The sequence below is a fragment of the Notamacropus eugenii genome, chromosome 3, assembly GCF_028372415.1.
Source record: "Notamacropus eugenii isolate mMacEug1 chromosome 3, mMacEug1.pri_v2, whole genome shotgun sequence".
Classification (NCBI taxonomy): Eukaryota; Metazoa; Chordata; class Mammalia; order Diprotodontia; family Macropodidae; genus Notamacropus; species Notamacropus eugenii.
In genome coordinates, this window is record NC_092874.1 from 147,328,698 (window position 1) to 147,348,318 (window position 19,621).

Below are 19,621 nucleotides of genomic sequence, written 5' to 3' on the forward strand. Positions count from 1 at the left end.
CGGCCACACAGCTAGTTAGTGTCTGAGGCTAGTTTTGTACTCAAGAAGATGTCTTCCTGACTTTAGGCCTGGCTCTCTATCCACTGTAACACCTACTGATCTTCTAATTCCCCTAAAATTTCCTTCAAAGATCAGTTCAAGTACTACCTTTGACCTAAAACTTTTCCTGATCCCCAAGATGCTTGTGCCCTCCCTCCCAGAATTACTTATGCCATTTTGTATATATTATTTGTACACTTATGAATGGTGAGGTGCTGCCTATGTAAGATTTGTATACCCAGATGAGTTGCCTAACTGTGGCTCAAAAGAGGTGAGCCTGCATGACAGCTGGAAAGCAGAAGCAGGTAAGCCCCTCAAGTACCTGTAATCTGAGTACTCTTTCACCCAGTCTCCAGTAGGGTACTGGCTCAAAATTATACCTACTGACTGTCTATGTTATTTTATTGGTATAAAGAACTCCCAGGGGAGTTCTGATACATCTTGCAGCCTTCCCTGTAACTTATATTTCTAGAGGGCTGACTAGAGCACTGAGAATTTAGATAATTTGTCCAGGGTCAAAAAGTCAGAATATGTCCAAACTGGGTTCTGAGGAAATCTTTGAATCCACTATACCACACTGTCACTCTTCCATACCCAATTTATATTGTACATTGAATTTCTTTTATTCTCTACTTTTGGATCCCTAAATTTAACTAGTTCCTCTTGCCATAAAAAGAGTTGTTTGGATTTGTTAATGAGACAAGTGATGGGAAAAGAAGTAAGGCTAATGTAATGATAATTTAAATGGGAAGATCTTTCCCATCCATTAATAGGCCCATGTGACCTGCCTGAGTCACATTGGAAGTCTGAGGTATATGGACCCTGTGGTGGGAAGAGTTTGCTAAATGGGTAGAGCATGAAGGAGTGGAGCAGAAAGAGAGACAGAGCAGTCAGATCTGGGAAAGAGAAAGAAAGCAGGCAGCTGGCTGTGAGTGAGAGAAGGGCATTTGGCTTGAAGGTGGTCATTTGTGGGAAGGCCAGATAATGTATATAACCTCTTGGTTATTATGATGGATTTCTTTGTTGCAAGGATGAATTTGACTTTCAGGTGTTGGGATTTGGTTTTTCTGGTGTCTGAATAAATGTTTTGGTTCTGTCTTCAAAAAAAAATTATACCTATCTACACACACACACACACACACACACACACACACACATACACACACAAATACAAATACAAATATTACTGGTTTATGGGTACAAAAGACTCAAAACAAACCAAAAAAAATATCATTGCCCTTGCCACTAATGCTCACTACACAAAAGATCATCACTTACAGTCAATAGTGAATAAACCTCTTTATCCAAGCAAATAGAAAATGGAGAATTATAGAGATTATAATAGAAAACACACAGAATGAAAGAGCTCTTTTGATGAAAGGGAGATGGGATCTCACATCAACCAAGAAAGAAGCCCTGATCTCATCCAAGAAAAAAATTCTCCAAAGTTTGTAGGAAAGCAGGTTAGAAATCAGGAGATATTTGCAGGAACCAGCTTCCCCTACTCATCAGCAGCTTCCAGAGTCTGTGTCTCTTACTGTCTCCACATGTCTGGAGTCAGCGCACAAGTTTGTCTGATACCATGCATGAAATCTCTAGAACGAATGTCTATGCTCCCCAAAGCTTTCATATTAGTGCTTTACCTTATTCAGGTGCATCATCGAATCAGCATTCTCTCCATCAATTAGGAGACTCTCATGCAAAATGCTCCAGGCTTGGCTGAAAGCCCAAAGTTATGCTTCTACAAATATACATAACATACCTCATTAGAATGGAAACTTCATAAGCAGAACTGTTTCACTTTTGTATCTCCTATATTTAGAACAGACTTAATAAATGCTTATTCGCTAACTGAATGACATGACATGAGGCTATCACACACCACCACCAGCAGTAGCTGCTGTTACCTGCCCCCAGTTCTCAGAATTACCTTGTGGACATTGGGTATTTATTTATAGACCTATTTGTTGTTTCTCCAATAGAATGTAAGTGGGAACTATTTAAATTTGGTCTTTGAATCCATAGCACCTAACACAGTTTCTGGTATATAGCAAGTAGTTAGTAAATACTTTTTGACTCTATATACTAGCAAAAAAAGATGTTCTAATTTTCTGCTATAGTTTTATTTTGTTTCTTCTCCCTATAACTTTGAAAGCTCAGTTCTAAATACCTCATAAGAATTGACGTGAGATGAAATCACTGAAAGAGAGACAGACTGACAGCCAGACAGACTGGTATTACTTGAAATGCTTTTCATTTTAACCTCTGACTGGGCCATTGAGAGGGTAGAGTTTCAGTCAGGCTCAAATAAAACTGAATAAACATGGCTTTAAAATATTCAACTTTAAGAAACACACTTTCTCTCTGGGAAACCTCTTAACTCTTCCACTCCCAACCCCCATTCCAGTAAGGATTTGTTAACATTGCTGTTTAAAGCTTCAGAAATTAGGGAACTTGAATCAGTTGATGAGCATGTTGCATTTTTATAAGATAAGTGGTAATAATAGTTGGTATTTATATAATATTCCAGTTTACTCTCTCTTTTGATCCTCATGACAATCAACCAATTCATAATCATAAATTAATTAAGCATTAATTAAGTGGTGTGTATGTGTGTAGTGTGTGTGAGTATGCATATATGCAATAATTAAGTACTTTATGCCAGGCACTATGCTGGACACCAGAAATAACAAAGACAAAAATGAAATAGTCCTTCCTCTCAAGGATTTGTATTCTATTGGGGGAAATGAGATGTGTAACAGGGAACTGACCAATGAGAGTCTAATCCCTAGGAGTGGGCAGTGTGCTCTACCTGATACAATCCCCCACATAGATGTTTAGAGCAGCTAGGTGGTGCAGTGGATAGAGGCCAGGCCTCTTCCTGAGTTCAAATCTGGCCTCAGACACTTACTAGCTGCATGACTCTGGGAAGTCACTTGATCCTGTCTGCCTCAGTTTTTTCATCTGTAAAATGAGCTGGAGAAGGAATGGCAAACCACTCTAGTATCTTTGCTGAGAAAACCCCAAATGGGTTCACCAAGAGTTTGAAATAATTGAACATATGGATGTTTGGTAAGCCTGTTTCTGTACTCTGTACTTCAGAGCAAGTGTAGATGTTTTATGACTGTTTCCTGCCACTGACCCAGAACCTATTCTGCAAGTTCTAGTCTTAAAGTGATGTGAGGCCTGAGAAACTAAGGAACTGATCTAGAGTCACAAGGCAGTATATGTCAGAATCAGGATCTGAAGCCAGAGGGGGTAAGGTGGTTGGGTGGGCAGAGCTCTGGGCCTGGAGTCGGGATGACCTGAGGTCAAATCTGACCTCAGATACTTAACTTTTGTCTCCTTTCAGTTTCCTTAACTAAAAATGGGAAGAATGCTTGCCCCTGCCTCTAAGGGGTGGTATGACAATCAAATGAGATAATACTTGCAATGCATAGTATACGTTGATTCCCTTCCCCTTCTCCTCTCCTAACTGTGGGGCCAGTTTTCCATCTACAACAGCAGACTGCCTCTCATATTTATACTACACATAAGTGTATATACACCACATGCTCTAATATATACATTTTTTATGTGTATGTGTGTGCATGTATCTAGATTTTGTCATATACATCCATCCTTCAAAATACATGCATTTTTAGCATTTTTCTTTGCTTAAGAATAATCTAAATTTACTTTATACCCAATTCAGTCTTGTTTTTGGTTAAACGGAATGGAATCAGACTGAATCAGAATGTCAAAGTTTTAGATTCCCTTATATCAGATATGTTATTCTCTTATTTCAGGGAAGCAGCAAACACCTTACTGAACCTAGAAGAAATGCTGAAAACTTTGCAACAGGCTGAAAGTATCCAAGCGCAAGCAAACTCTATCGTTAAACAGCTGACTGATGAGATACAAAAAACTGAAATGACGATACTGAAGGTATTTTGCATCTGCTTTGAAACTGTCCTGAATTTGCCTGTAGGATGATAATGTGAATAGAATGCAAAGACAATGCAGTACTAGTTATTCCCATTTTATTCCCATGAAGATAGAAAGAGGTTATGTGACTTGCCCAAGGTCACACAGCTAGTAAGTATCTGAGGCCAGATTTGAACTTGTATCACACACACACACACACACACACACACACACACACACACACACACACCCCACTTTAAAATACCAGTGATCTTATCCGTCCCACCTATTTCACAGAATTAATCTGAGGATCAAAGAAGATAATGATATGTTGAGTTTATGTAGACTTGTGTAGTTTACAAAGCACTTTCCTGTACGCTATCTCACTTGATAATCACAATACTAGAAAGCAGGCCCAGCTCTTATTACTATTCTATTTTACAATAGGGAAATTTAATTCCCAGCTGGGTGAAGAGATCACTAGAGTGGGCTAGTACCTCATCATCATTTGGCTAGTACACCAGGTAGTGAATCTTTTGGCCATGGCAACCCTTGAAACTCTAGAAAAAATAAAATTGGCTCTTGTTCCTCTGCATTATTGTTGTTTTTTTCTTACTTCTGTAGTAACAGTATCAGAGTGGCAGGAAAAGGAAGAGACATTAAGTGTCTGGGATCATAGTTTTAAACTATCTGCATATATTCATTTAACAGTGATACAAATGTGAGACCCCAGCCTGATGGCCAACAAGTAGACATGCCACTGAAGTTGTTGTATCCTATCCATCTTGCCAGGCAGCATGGAACAGTGGGAGAAAAACACTGACTGCACTCAGAGAGCTTAGGTTCAAATCTACCTCTATATTTATGACTTGTCTCACCTTGAACAAGTCTCTTTGCCTCCTACACCTCAGTTTCCTCACCAAATAAAGGAGTTGCACTTAATGGACTCACAGGTCTAGCTCTAGACTTGTGATTTTGTGATCTTCCCCTCACTAGTATTAAGGGAGATTTTCTTGTAGGAGGTAGACTTCTACTGAAAGTTGAAGGAAGCCACAGAAACCAAGAGATGGGGATGAGGAGAGAGAGAATTTCAGGCATGGGAACAATAAATGAAGATGTCAAAGGCAAGAGATGAGGTGTCTAGTTTGAGAAATAGAAAGGAGACTGGTGGCACTGGGACAAGCAGAGAAATAGAGCAGTTAAAAATGTCATTTTAGAATATGTACTTAGGTGCAAAACTGTATAGAGGAGGAAAGTTTAAGATCCACCAAAGATGTTTGCCAATATCATGAAGGATGTCCAGCACAGAGTGAAATAAAAGAGAGACCCTCTATTAATACTGAATTAATCCAGATGTACCTTTTTAAAAGATTACATTGGGTTAATTACATCAAACTCACAATACCACAGTGACCTAAATGAGAAGCCCAACCACTCAAAGGAGTTTGGCTTAAGAATCCACTCAGAAAAAGCCAGGTGAATAAAGGATGCTTATTGTCCATCTAGCATATGTAATCAGCAGCTAGGAGGTGAAGTGGATAGAGTGCTGGAAGTACAGGAAAACTTATCATCCTGAGCTGAAATCTGGCCTCAAACATTTGCTAGCTGGGTGACTCTGGGCAAGTCACTTAACTCTGTTTGCCTCAGCTTCCTCCTCTGTAAAAATGAACTGGAGAAGGCAGGACAAACCACTTCAGTATCATTGCTAAGAAAACTCTAAATTTGAACCCTCAGTTCAAATTCTGACTATTACTTACTAGGTGACCTTAAACTTAGCCTCTCTGGGCCTCAGTTTCCTCATTGGCAAAATGAGGGATTTGGACTAGATAACTAATAAAATACCTTTCATCTTTAAATCTCTGACCCTATTCTCTTCATCTGGAGGAAGATCTTTTGGAGTATACTGTAGGGTTCTGCTCTTGATATACAAAATTATTTTATATTAAAATGGTTTGCTCATACTTGAAGGATATGGGAACCAGGCAATAGACTTGCTGCCTCAGATTCTACGTTTCACATGGCATAAATGGAGTTTTGCTTTTTTAATCTTTCCTCAAAAAATAGGCTGAAAACTTCACCAATAAGACTGATGATGAATTGGAACACATATCAAGCCAACAGTCTACACTGGGAGATGAAATCTCTACCCTGCAAACCAAGATACAAAGGACTCGAGATGATGCTGTCAGTGCAAAAGTCCGGGCAGAATCAGCCCAAGATCAAGCTAACATCACTGAGAAGGTTAGTTTTAGTCCATCAAGAGCTAACCAAAAGAAAAGGAGCAGTTTCCTATTAAATAGCATCTTATTGAAAATTGACAAGTAGATTGGCATACGATTGCTTCATGAATGTTTATTATTGACTGCTTGTTCTGCATCTTTAATCCCAGATTTTTCTGTGTTCTTTTATTAACCTACACTTTAGGACTATCAGTATCAATAAATTTTTGGATCAGTGTGTACAGCCAAACAACATGTGTCCTTCTGACCCTCAGAGTGTGTGTGTGTGTGTGTGTGTGTGTGTGTGTGTGTGTGTGTGTGTGTGTGTGTAGGGGAGAATTGAGAGGGGGAGTGGCAACATAAGAGATAAGGGGAAAGGCTGGTCCTCAGAAGCACTTTGTAGAAGTCAGGATCCCCAGCTACATCCCATCAAGGATTTTCCTCTGCCCCCCCACCCTGAAAGGAAGGTAGGAAATAAGCACTTATTAAGTGCCTACTATGGGCCCGGTAACATGCTAAGTGCTTTACAAATATCTCACTTGACTCCTGAATTTCATCCTTTCCTGGAGCCACATGTCCTCCTAATATTTCGGAACATGTCTTTTTCATACATTCCCTATTTCAAACCCTTTTTGAGCTTCCAAATTGAAGTGAATGCCTTCATTTAAGTAAGATCCCATTTTATACATTCATTTATGCTTCAAAATAAAACTCAAAATTCTCACCTTGGTCATTATTCTAATATAATTTAGAGTGCCCATCCTGTAGCAGGCACTTAAAAAATGCTTATTGACTGGCTGACATGATGCAGAAACAAAGCAGCAAGGGAGACAGTCACATGTCCAAGAGATGCAGATCTAGACATGAAATCAGAGGTAGAGTTACTGTTTAATTAAGCAGATGTGGAAAATCAGCCATTAAAATGGGCTTTGGCAGGTCGAGTGACCTGGGAAAGTCATTCCTTAGAGGAGCCAATTTCCTTAAAAGCCTATTTTCTCCTCTTTGTATTGTTTCATTTTCTTCAGAGACAATCATCACTATGTAAACACAGATCTTTCAACCCACATATTTTTAATGTGAGATTCTGAGTTGTATCTGCCAGCTTTAAGTTACTGATGCACCAGGTAAACTTTTTTTCTGACTTCAAAACAATTTCTAAGATTTTCTGTGAAAACAGGCTCAGAAATGGCAGTTCTTCTTCTTCTGACTTTGTTCAATCCATTCACTGAACAAAAATTAATTGCTAGCTCTCTGTTTGCATAGCACTATACTAGAGCAGCTGGACAGTGCAATAGAGAGTGCTGGGCCTGGAATCAGGACGATTCATCTTCCTGAGTTCAAATCTGGCCTCAGACATTTATTATGACCTGTATAAACTTGGGCAAGTCACTTAACCCTATTTGCCTCAGTTTCTTTATCTGTAAAATAAGCTGGAGAAGGAAATGGCAAGCCACTCCAGTATCTGTGCCAAGAAAACCCCAAATGGGATCATGAAGAGTCAGACATGACTGAAAAATGAGTGAATGACAATAAAATAAAAGCAGTGTACTAGATCATAGGCTCTTAGACCTGAAGCTGGAAGCCACCTTAGAGGTCACTGAATCCAACCCCTTCATTTTACAGTTAAGGAAACTGAGGCTCAGGGAGATTAAGTCATCACACAGGTGGTGTCAAAGGCAGGATTTGAATCCAGGTCTTCTGATTCCAGATCCAGTTATCTTTTCTCCAGGTAGTTTTCTCATCTGTCAAGTGATTCTAATAATATGTGCCCTGCCTACCTAACAGAGGTGCTATGAGAATGTAATAAGATAATACGTATGAAAATACCTCCAATACAATAAAACATCACAGAAATGAAAAAGGTTGTTAATAAAGTATTATCAATATCATTATTGATAAGAAAAAAGAAGTAAAAGATACAGCTGTTCTCAAAGAGCTCACATTTGAGTTGCAGAGGCAAAATGTAGAGTATAATAGCTCCCACTTACGTGATGCTTTAGCATTTACACAACACTTTACTCACAGCAGCCTGTGAGGCAGATATGTATGACTATGCTTGTTTTTGAGAAGAGGAAACCGAGGGTCAGAGAGGTAAAATAACTGTCCCATAATCATGCATTTAATAGGTGCTACCACAAGGATTCCAGCTCCATTTTCAGCACCATGCTGCCTCTCTCTATGGGATGGTTTCACTTAACCCTACAACCCCTTCCATCTATCATCTCCTAGCAGTGTAATGGAGAGAGTACTCATTGACCATAAGTAAGAAATCCAAGTCCTGGCCCCAATGCTAACCATGTATCTATTTCTCTGAACTTCACTTTCTTCATTTGTAAGATGAAGATGATATGAGCACTACTGTATCTACAAAACACCACTGTGCCTGCATTGCTGGGGTTATAGAGAGTCAGGCACAATGGAAATGACTGAGCAACAACCGCCTTTGTTATAGGGCTGCTTCAGGGAAAGTATTTTGCAACAATCCTTCGATGTTAGTGTTATGGTTTTCTATTAATATTATTTTTATTCCCTTCCTTTCAGTTGAACTCAAACAAATGTCCTATAGCCCCTGACTCTATTTCCTTATCTACCATTCCCTCTTAAATCCTTTTGTTCTGACTTTCATACCCCTTACCCTCCTCCTCAACTGCTATCTCTGAGGTTACTCATCTGTAGTCTTCTCTTGGTCTTCATTGTTTTCAAAAGCTTTGCCATATTTATCACTGTTATAGCCCCGCTCTTTCCTCCCCCAACCCTGCCTTTCCAAGCTCTTTTCATCCTTAACCTCCTTTACAATGCAATCTACTGGTTCTCCTGCTCCTCTTCCTCTGATTATTCCTGCTTCCTTCACTCACTCCCTTTCTTTATCCTTTCTTCCAACAAAGGGTGTTCCCCAAAGTCTCCAACATCAGCTGATTTCTTCTTATCAGACTCTCCTTCTGACCCTTCCTGTAGTGAGAAAGGTTGTTCAGGAGAGATTGCCCATTCCCGCCTCTGTCTAGGAGAATTTCCTGCTTTCTTTCCAAAAGACCAAATCCCAGACTTTTTCAGATCGTAGGTTAAGTCACCCAAAGCTTTCTCTGATGACTTCATATTGATCTGTCCCTTCTCTGAGCTCCTACATAGCTTGTGAGTGCTGCACATTTTAACAAATGATTCAATTAAATAAATATTAAATACTAGATAGACATGGTGCTCAGACCTAGGGATGCAAAAACCAGAAATGACTTGAGGAACTGACATTTTACTGGGGCTTTACTGGGACTATAGGATGCTTGTCTTCAGAAAATAAGTAAATACAAGATGATTGAAAAGGATTGAGAGCACCAGACAAAACTTAAGAGAGTAGAAAAGGAAGAGAAGGGAGGAGAAAGTGAATCCCAGACATGGGGAACAGGCTCTCCAAAGCAGCATGAGGTCAGTTTGATTAGAGGTTCATAGTGTCATAGATGTAGAACTGGAAAGAATCTTAGAGTCATGGAGTTGAACCCCCTTGTTATAGCCAAGAGAGGGTAAGTGACTTGCCCAGAGTCGCACAGCTAGTATAGTAAGTGTCCTAGGTGAGGTTCAAACCTACATCATCCTGACTCCAAATCCAGCATTATATCCACTAACCCATGCTGCCTCTCTTACTGTCCTGCCTTTTATGTATGGAATACCAAACTAAATTATAAACTCCAAGAAATATCCATCCTTAATGCAAATAGGTAACTGAGTGGCACAGTAGGTAGAGCACTGAACCTAGAATCAGGCAGAACCAAGTTCAGATCTAGCTATGTCACCTTGGGCAAGACATTTTACCTAGGTCTGCCTCAGTTTCTTCATTAATAAAATGGGAGGTAATAATAGCACCTATCTTCCAGACTTGTTGTGAGGACCAAGTGAAATGATATTTGTAACCTGATTTGCAAACTTTAAAGTATTGTTTTAATGTTAATTATTGACTATTAAACATTTTCTATGCATTACCTTATTTTATTCTTAGAACAATCTTGTAAGGTAGGTAGTACAAGTAAATTCATTTTACAGATGAGGAAACCATAGAGTAGGTAAGCGAGTTGCCCAACATAACTCAGCTAACACATAGTAAAGTTCCCACTAGGACATACGTCTTCTGACTCCAAAGCCAGGGTTCTTTCCATTGTATCACAGATTAGTTATGTAAGGATAGTTCAAATATCACCTTAATTAGAGTATTGTTTCTATTACGTCCACTTTCAAATCATAGCAAAAGGATGATCAGCTACCAGTAGGTGGTTAAGAAATATTATATGATGATGACTGATGGTGGTCTTTACTCTGTTATAGGCTTTCATTGACCTAAAAAAACAATTTATGGTTCTTCAAGATAAGACAAAATCTAAAGGATCCATGAAGGGAACACTCAGTAAAGTAAAACAGCTAAAAGAAGAAGCAGAAAAATTGGCTGGAGAGACAGAAGAAAAAATGCAACGAATAAAAGGTAGCCATATTCCATTAACACATAACTTAGCTCTTTCTTTGACAATGAACAAAGAATATGAATAAAACCATAGTAATAGATTTCTGAAATGCATGGAACATATTCCTGTGACTTTTTACACTCTTGATTCATTCAATAATCATTTATGGAATTCTTCTTATCTGTAAGGCATCCTGCCAGACACTGATGGAGATAAATGATGAATAAGATACAACCTCTGCCCTTAAGGAGTTTACAACCTAGTAGGGGAGATAAGACACTTACACAAATAACTATACTACAAAGTAATGCTGGATACCAGCAGGGGAGATATAAACAGAGTATTTTGAGAGCCCAGCCTTTGGACAGGCTGACCTAATTTTATATAAATATTTTTATATTTACATACATGTACATACATATATAGATATATATATACATATACATATATAGATATATAGATATATATAGATATATAGATATATATATATAAAACTTTACTTGCACTACAATACTCTTCTTACACTGCCTCTTCAATTCTCTCTCTTAGAAATCTCTAGTAGGTTCAAGATTCAACTCAGGTACCACCTTCTCCACGAAGCCTTCTCTGATCCCCCCTAGCTGCTAACATCCCTCCAATAAATTACCACATACATATTTTTATGTTCATGTGTACATTTGTATTTGGGGAGAGTTGATCCATGACCCCCTAGGTTGATCTTTATCCCAGTTGATAAAATTACAGAAGAGGTAAGAAAACAGAAAAATAAAGTGTTCATGTCGGGGGGGTTTTGTGTATGCCTGTGTCAGGAGGGTAACTGTTCTATCACTCCTCTATAAAGTGTTAAAGAATTATTACTGATTGAATTAGAGGGATAGCTTGCCAAAGACTGCCCATGCCCCTGGTGGCCCTTAAAAAGCCAACTTGCTGGTCTTCAGAGACCATTGAGGTGGGAAGCAAGTTTGTGAAGTGAACCTGTCAGAGAGAAGGAGACTGAGAATGTTGGGGTAGGAAGCAGCTCTTCAAGGAGCATAACCCCTGGCAGTAGAGAAAAGAGTCAATCCCGGACTGGAGGGGGAGTTAGTCCTGGCACTTGGGAATTGATCTGTGGAGAAGACTGAGCCCAGGGAACCCAGCTGATTAATCCATCCAGCAGACACATTGTACCAGGAGTTAACCTCATAAGAACACAAGGAGAAGAGAAAGACAACAGAGCTCTACAGCACCAAAGGCATGAGTTGCCTTGCCCACTGGTATTTTCTACATATGTGACTCATACCAGTGTACTATTGTACTCTTCTTACTGATCCTCTTTGTATTTGTGGGAGAATGTTTCTCAGGTTTATAGGGAGAATATTCTATACCTTGTTCTTAATATGGCATCTTAGTAAATGCCTTTGCTTTGAGTTAAATGTGTCTAATTTGAGCTAATTGTGGCTGACCATGCAAATAAACATTCTGGTGGGAGCTTGTGGTTTATGGTTTTAGGACTCACAGATTATCTTGAACCCATGATAGCAACCTCTGCCTGGAAATTTATGAGTGCTATGATGTTGGGGTGATAACCCAGAAAGGATACTATACTTTCATATGTACATTGTTTCTCCCTATACAACATAATCTCCTAGAGGGCAGAGATTGTTTCATTTTTGTCTTAGTAGTCCAGTGCCTAACACAGTGCATATAATAAGTGCTTAAAATGTATTTGTTCCCAGACCCCAAGTACATCACGTGTGACACCATTGGTTTCTGAATAATAGTGCTGATAAAATTAGAGATGCGCATTAGGAAAGTTACTCTGACAACAGTATATATGATGGATTGGATAGGGGAGAGATTAGAGACAGAGAGGCCAGTTAGGAGACTAATGAGTTATTCCAAACAAGAAGTGTCGTATTCCTGGACTTTGGTGGTGGCAGTGGGAATGGAAAAATGAGACACTACAGAAACAGAATCAATAGGGTTAGATAATATGTGAGATGTGGGAGGTAAAAGAAAAGAGGAATCAAAGATGATTCCAAGGTGCTGAACATTGGTAACTAGAGAGATGATCTCTAATAAGCATTGGGAGTCATTCAGAGGTGACAGTTGAAGCTCTGGGTAATGGAGATTAGCAATGGAGAGAAGATTAGAGAATGGTGAAGGATTCAAGAGAATAAATGGAAAAAGTCCAACATTTACGGCAGGAATAAGAAGAAAAGCTAGTAAAGGAGACAAATAAATGATGAGAGAAGTAGGAGAAAAACCAAGCGAAGGAAGTGTCATGAAATGTCAAGGTAGGAACCAAGGAATAAGAAGGAATAAAGTATCAAAAGGTTGAGAATAGCCAAATGCTAAATAATGGTGAAAGAGGATGAGGCCTGACGAAGGATTATTGATTTGTGGCATTTAGTAGGACTGTGGTCCTACTACTTCAAGAAAACAATTTCAACAGAGTGATTAGGATGCAGGCCAGATTGGAAGGTATAGTAAGTATAAACCACTCTTTCTACATATTTGGCTGGGAAAGAAAGGAGAGAATGAGGCAATAGTCTGAGAAAACAAAAGGGCCCATCCAGAGGTCACACTCCCTCTAGTCACCATCTTCTGTGTGAAAACACAAGTCTCCTCCCAAGGCAACTATGAGGATTTTTACACTTAGGGGGCTCAGAGCAAAATTCTCATCTTAGGAACTTGGTTATGAAGGGATTCGCATCAATCAGGCTTTTCTTGGGCACGTCCTCTACACAAACAATCAGAAAGCTGTCAACGCTCAAGACAGAAGGGACAAGAAGTAGAAATATACATTTAGCACCAGAAGGGATAGTATAAGCCATTAAGTCTAATTTTCCTTCGTTGTGCAGATGAGGCTCAGCAGTCCAAGTGACGTCCTCAGGGCCACACAGCTAGTATCTGTCTAAGGGGGGATTCAAATCGGGATCTACCTGACTCCTAAGTCCAGGACTCTATCCATGATGCCATGTGGCCTCTCAAGTAAAATGCTTTAAACTCTCCTATTAAAGGTTCTAAAGCTATTCTACTTAAAGTATTGTATTTTGCTTTTTTCTCCCACTTGGAGCACTGAAAGGGTGACTAATGGTACACTTACAATAGGGAGGGCCAACTGTCCACTCCACCTCATTAATAAGAGAGGCCTAAATCACATATGCCTGGCTCTACCTCTGCTTGTTAGCAAGAGATACCTGTGTAACTCAAGTTGGTAAGAGACTGAAAGGTCACATATACATTAAAATATTCCTAGCAGTGCCTTTGGTTGTGAGAATGAGAAATAAACACCCACTAGTTGGAAAATGGCTAAATAAATTGTGGTTCATGAGTATAATGGATCATTGTTCCATAAGAAATGATGGATATCAAGAACTTAGAGAAACATGGGAAGATGTGAACTGATGCAAAGGAGAGCAAGCAGAAATAGGAAAAACACATATGGTGAAAACAATGTAAGTAGAAAGAACCAAAACAAAACTGAAAAGTGCATAATTATTTTGACTAAATTTAACTCCAGAAAAAAATGTAAGAAAATATATCACCCTCTTTTTGTTTCCAAAAGTGAGAGTGTGGAACATTACGTATGTTATCAGACTTGATGTATTATTTTGCTGAACTGCTTTCTATTTTATATTCTTTGCTACAAGAGATGATTTATTGGATAGAGGGAAAGATACATTCATAAATGAAAGTGATATAAAAACAAGAGATATAAACATTTTAAATTTGAATGAAAGAGGTATCATTAGACCCCAAGAAGAGAAACTTGGAAGTGCAGATTTTGAAAGTGTAGAGCTGGGGTACCCAGCAAGTATGTGAATCAGAATCAATCAATAGATCTCAAACACTTAAGACATACATCACTATTTTGTTGCAACCACTAACCCTCTCAACCTAGGCTCCACCCAAACACTCAACAGTACTGTAACACCTCTACAGTCATACCCTCCCCCTCTGAGGAATCCTCCTCTCTTAAGTTTCCAGGGATTTCTAGCAGAGAGGAGAGAATAGCTAATAGCAACACAGAACTCCACTCAGTCTACAAGCACACATCCCCCTCCCTATTACACACACACACACACACACACACACACACACACACACACACACACACTGTCCAAAGGATTAAGAGAATGAAGATCCAAATACACAGACAAAAATGAACAGAAATCCATTAAGTGGAAAATAAATTACTATATTGTTTTTTTTTTAATGAAGTAAAAATAACTAGAACAAACCTTTAAAATTTTTGTCATATTATCTTAGCTACTTGTAATCCAGAGTCATCACCTGTCTTTTCATTTCCAACTTATTTCTAGCAACAGAAAATATATTAGGCTCTGAATGATTAATGTCCCTGAAGAGATTTTATTATCTGAGGCCAAACAGCTCCAATGTCAATAAAACATTTGCTCCAGTTTGCATGATATCCTTGAAAATTTTAATAAAAGAAAGATTAGATTCGATGACAAAAACAATTGTGTCATCAAGAAGCATATAAATCCCCACCCAGGCAAAAATGTGGAAGCTGAGAGGAACTTTTTTTTCACATACATAGTTTCATTTCATTCTTTTTTCTTTCAGATTTAGAAAAGAAGATCGAAGTCTTGAATCAAACTAAGCGAGAGAAAGTCAATCAACTAAAGCAACTAGAAAATCATGTCATAGCTATTAAAAATGAAATTGCTGAACAAGAAAATAAATATGCTACCTGCCACCTCTAGGCCATTTTAGAGGGTTAGAGTTGCCTCCTTATTTTCTGGCTGCTGATTAAAGCTCCCTGCTAAGAATTATAGAGTCCTGGAAACTGGAATGGCTCTCGGAAGTCATTTTCCCCAACTCCTCCCCTAAAGCAAGAATTTCCATTTACAACAGGTACCAAACAGAGATCAGAAAAGCTATTGTGATTGTCAGGTAAGCAGGACTGGGACTGTCTCTGTTACATCGGTCTGTCTGGAGTTTCCCCACCCTCTGTACTGTTTTTTCTTGGTATTGAAGTAGACCAAGGAATTGGAGCCAGAGAAATGTCACTTTTTATGAAAATAGGAAAGGAAAAACAAAAGGTTTTTAAGCAGCTTTTTCCTCTTGATATTTTTCTCTTCTGTTAGTTTAAAGGAGGATGGTGGGGTAGAAATTAGACATGCAAAACAATTATATTTAATAAGCAATGATTCAGGCTTATGCTATTTCTGTCAAATGACTTTAATTTTTATTGAATTACTATATTCTGGATGGAATCAATATTCCATATATAATTACCTAGAATGTAATAGATTTTCCTGTTAATTTCTGTTTATTGTTTTTTGTTCACATTTATTCTAACAAATGTAGGGTATCTAAATAAAATATTTGTGACAAACAGGGTAACTTACTTTCACATTGCCTTTTCTATGCTATCATTCTATCAACTGAAGAATTCTTATATGGTTTACACACACACACACACACACACACACACACACACACACACACACACACACACACCTCTAGTTCTGTAGGGTGATATTAAGGAAGTTGATCTTCTGCTTATCTACTAGTCAGAATGTGTTTGCATGTAGCATTGCTATAAATCTTGGCAATGATAAAATCTGTAGACTTGCAATCATGTTAGTATTATTTATTATAGAAGATCAGATTGTCTCACTTTAAATGCAGGCTGTGGTTAAACATTTATTATGGTTCAACTTTTTAATGCAATTTAACTGAATTTGCTTACACTGTTTGGAAAATATCGTATTTCATTTATATTATTTGGAAAGTTATCCTTCTGCTCAATTATACTTTGTGGACTTGATCCCATATTCTCAAATGAAGAATGCTATGTACAGACAAAAGCAAATGGAAGACGGGGAACAGCTAGACTCCATTTCTTCTGAGGGTGAAATTGGAGGAAATCGATTTAAAATGCAACATGGTTAGACACAAAGAAAACATTCCTTACAGTTAATGTAGCTTAAAGAAACAGGGAACCTACTTCCCTTGAGACCTTGAAGAATAAAAAGAAAATACTTAAGTTTTCTAGCAAAATTTCTTTGAGAGTCTTGTAATAATACCCCACTATCAGCAGTTAAAATTCCAAGAGCTTCAAACATCTAGAACCTAGTAATTAACCTGGAAGTAAACAAAAATGGTTTCTGAATGGTTTGAAAAAGAGCTGTCTCAAATCCCATAACTTTAGTAGGAGAGACATGGAACTAACCTGCCAACATTCTTAAAATCATGAAAAAAGTTAGCTTTACCTACTTAGTAAGTGTGGTTATCTGACTTCCCTGGCAAGGTTCATCTTTTCTTGGGTTGCAGCTGCACATTTCAGCAGATTAAAGCATCTGGGAAGAGAGAACTAACTGCTCAAAACCAATGCACCAAGAGGTAATAATTGATAATGAGAGAGGGCATAGAATAATAGCAACTGACATTTTTGTAATGTCTTAAAGTTTGCAACATCCTTTCTGTCTTCTATCTCATTTGATTTTCACAACAATCCTATGAAGGAAGTGCTACAAATATTATTTTCATATTTTTCAAATATTATTCCCATTTTGCAGATGAGGAAACCGAAACTCAAAGAGGTTAACAGGTATTACATGTCAGAGATGGGATTCAAATTCAGACCTTCAGGCATTTAGGTCCACACCCCAGTATCCACAATACTTGACTCCCTCTCAAGAATCACTAGGTACTAGGTGTCCACTAAAATTCAAAGGACAAACTAAGCTTTATTGTACTATTTAGCGCCCTCTATATTATGCTATTATATAATATGGTAAGTGACATTAATAATAAATATCCAGCAAAGTTTCAATTACTGTATTTCAGTGTCCTCTATTTATTAAGGCAGAGAGATGTGGAATGCATTTTAGAAAAGTTTCTATCAAAAATGGTTAAAATTTTTAAATATTCAGTGCTTAAAGTCTTAAAAACCAGTTATTTGGAAAAAAATCTATTTTAAAAAATCTAAAAGCCATCATTCTCCAACACCAGATAAACATTTGCTGTTTTTGTTATTGCACTTGTGATCAATAAACAAAAAAGGAACAGAAGGATCAGGTGCTCAGAGACACGTGGTAGCCAAGTAAGAGACAGGGGGCGTCCCCCCTCCCCTGCCTGGCGCTCATAGCAGCTCTTACCTTAACCAGGAAGGGAAAGCACAAAGGGGCCAAAGAGGGCTAAATCGTTGCCTCCTTAGTCACTGCTTCCTCCAGCTCTTCAGTCAACCAGAAGATTCCTTGTCACCTCACAATGTGAGCCACTCTATCACAGAGGGCCAAAAATAGGCTCACCCAGTCTCCATGAGACCAATCAAGGAATATTGCATATATTCTGTATAAGGCACCTGGAAGGGCAAATCCAAGCATGCCTTTGCCAGTATCTCCCTTCCCCCTTGCACTTAACATGTAGTCTGGTACCCAGAGAATATTCTATTTATTGTCTCTATGTATTTTTAATGTGGACAGCTAGGTGTCATCATGAATAGGGCTGGGCCTGGAATCAGGATTGCTGTTATTGGTCATTCCTTCTCAAAGAGGATCAGTGCTCTCATGAGGCTGTCATCATGACTTGTGAGTGAATTGGATTTAAGTGGGGCAGAGCTGTACAAAGTCATCAACCTCACTTTCTCCTCCAGAGTCACTGGAGTCCAGTGCCAAGATGGAAGTCAAGACAACTGGCAGTGGACCTGGAGTCAAGAAGACTCATCTTCCTGAGTTCAAATCTGGCCTCACACACTTACTAACTGTATGACCCTGAGCAAGTCACAACTCAGTTTGCCTTAGTTCCTCATCTGTAAAATGACCTTGCAAATGAAATGACAAACCGTTCCAGTATCTTTGCAAAGAAAACTCCAAATGGGGTTATGAAGAATCAGACATGACTGAAAACAAGTGAACAACAAAAATTTTTAATGTGCAATAGATATTATCAGATGCCATAATGCTCTAGCAAACTAATATTCTTTGTGAAGATTAGAAGTGCTTAAGTCTGAGACTTGACTTTGCTATTGATTTCTAGAAATAATTCTCCTGTCATATTATTAGGACTCCAAAGACATTGTTTACATAACTGTGTCTGTGTCCTTTTTTTTTATTAATAATTTTGGGAGCTCTAGACTGAAGTCAACACAATTCCTCTCTGTAGCCTCTATATGTTAAATTTAAAGGAAGACTATCGGTATATGGAAAGAGTGCTGGATTGGAAGTCAGAGGATATAGATTCAAATCTAAGTTTTCCTGCTTCCTACCTATGTACCTTGGGCAAATCACTTCACATCTATGGTCCTCAATTTCCTCATTTATAAAATTAAAGTGGAGTCTGAGGTCTTTTCGGTTTTAGCATCATAAACCAAAAGACATATATCCTTCTGAAATCTTTTATCGGTGTTTTGGGTCAGGCTTGTTTGAGGCCAGCCCAGTGGTTCATGTTTGGCAGAGGTTCATGTCTGGGATTGTAATGAAATGAGATACTTCTAGACCACATAACATTTATGAGAAGGAGTTTACTTAACAATCTCATGAAAGGGTATCAAGCAAGGAATACAGCATTGACTCCGATGTTTGAAGCTTCCCTTTTTTAATAAGGAACTAGCCTTCTCAGGAGCATGGTTTATACTGAGGAGGAAGTCAGAGTTCATTTTTAGAAGTGATTTTGTTGAAGTGAATTGAAAGTCAAGTAAACCCATACAACTTCTCCAAACACAGTATATACAACAAATGGAGGCCAATTTCAAACACTTGTATTTGAAAAGTGTGTTTGGGAAGTACAAAGAGCACTGGAGTGAGGGTCAGAATACCTAGGTTCAAATCCTCATTCCTCCACTAGCTAACAACATGACTTAATTAAGTTACATCAAGTCTCTGAGTATCATGGGTAAAATTGTGATAATAATATTTTCAGTGCCTACTTCAAAGATTGCTGTGAAAGTCAAATGAGGTAACATGTTGTCAATGGCAACATAATGTGGGTTGTAACATATATACATATATATCACTTTTTAACTATAGAGAACTATAAAAACATGAGTGATGGTGATGC

At 38.4% G+C, this 19,621-nt stretch overlaps 1 protein-coding gene across 1 annotated transcript in view; it reads left to right on the plus strand.

Annotated features, from left to right (window-relative positions):
* LAMB4 (laminin subunit beta 4) overlaps positions 1–15,957 on the plus strand; it is a 136,507-nt gene extending 120,550 nt beyond the window's left edge. The window contains exons 32-35 of the mRNA XM_072653049.1: positions 3,828–3,966; positions 6,010–6,186; positions 10,473–10,626; positions 15,179–15,957. Coding sequence (XP_072509150.1) covers positions 3,828–3,966; positions 6,010–6,186; positions 10,473–10,626; positions 15,179–15,318 — 610 coding nt within the window. The 3' untranslated portion in view covers positions 15,319–15,957. The remainder of the gene's footprint in view (positions 1–3,827; positions 3,967–6,009; positions 6,187–10,472; positions 10,627–15,178) is intronic.
* Positions 15,958–19,621: the final 3,664 nt, after the last annotated feature.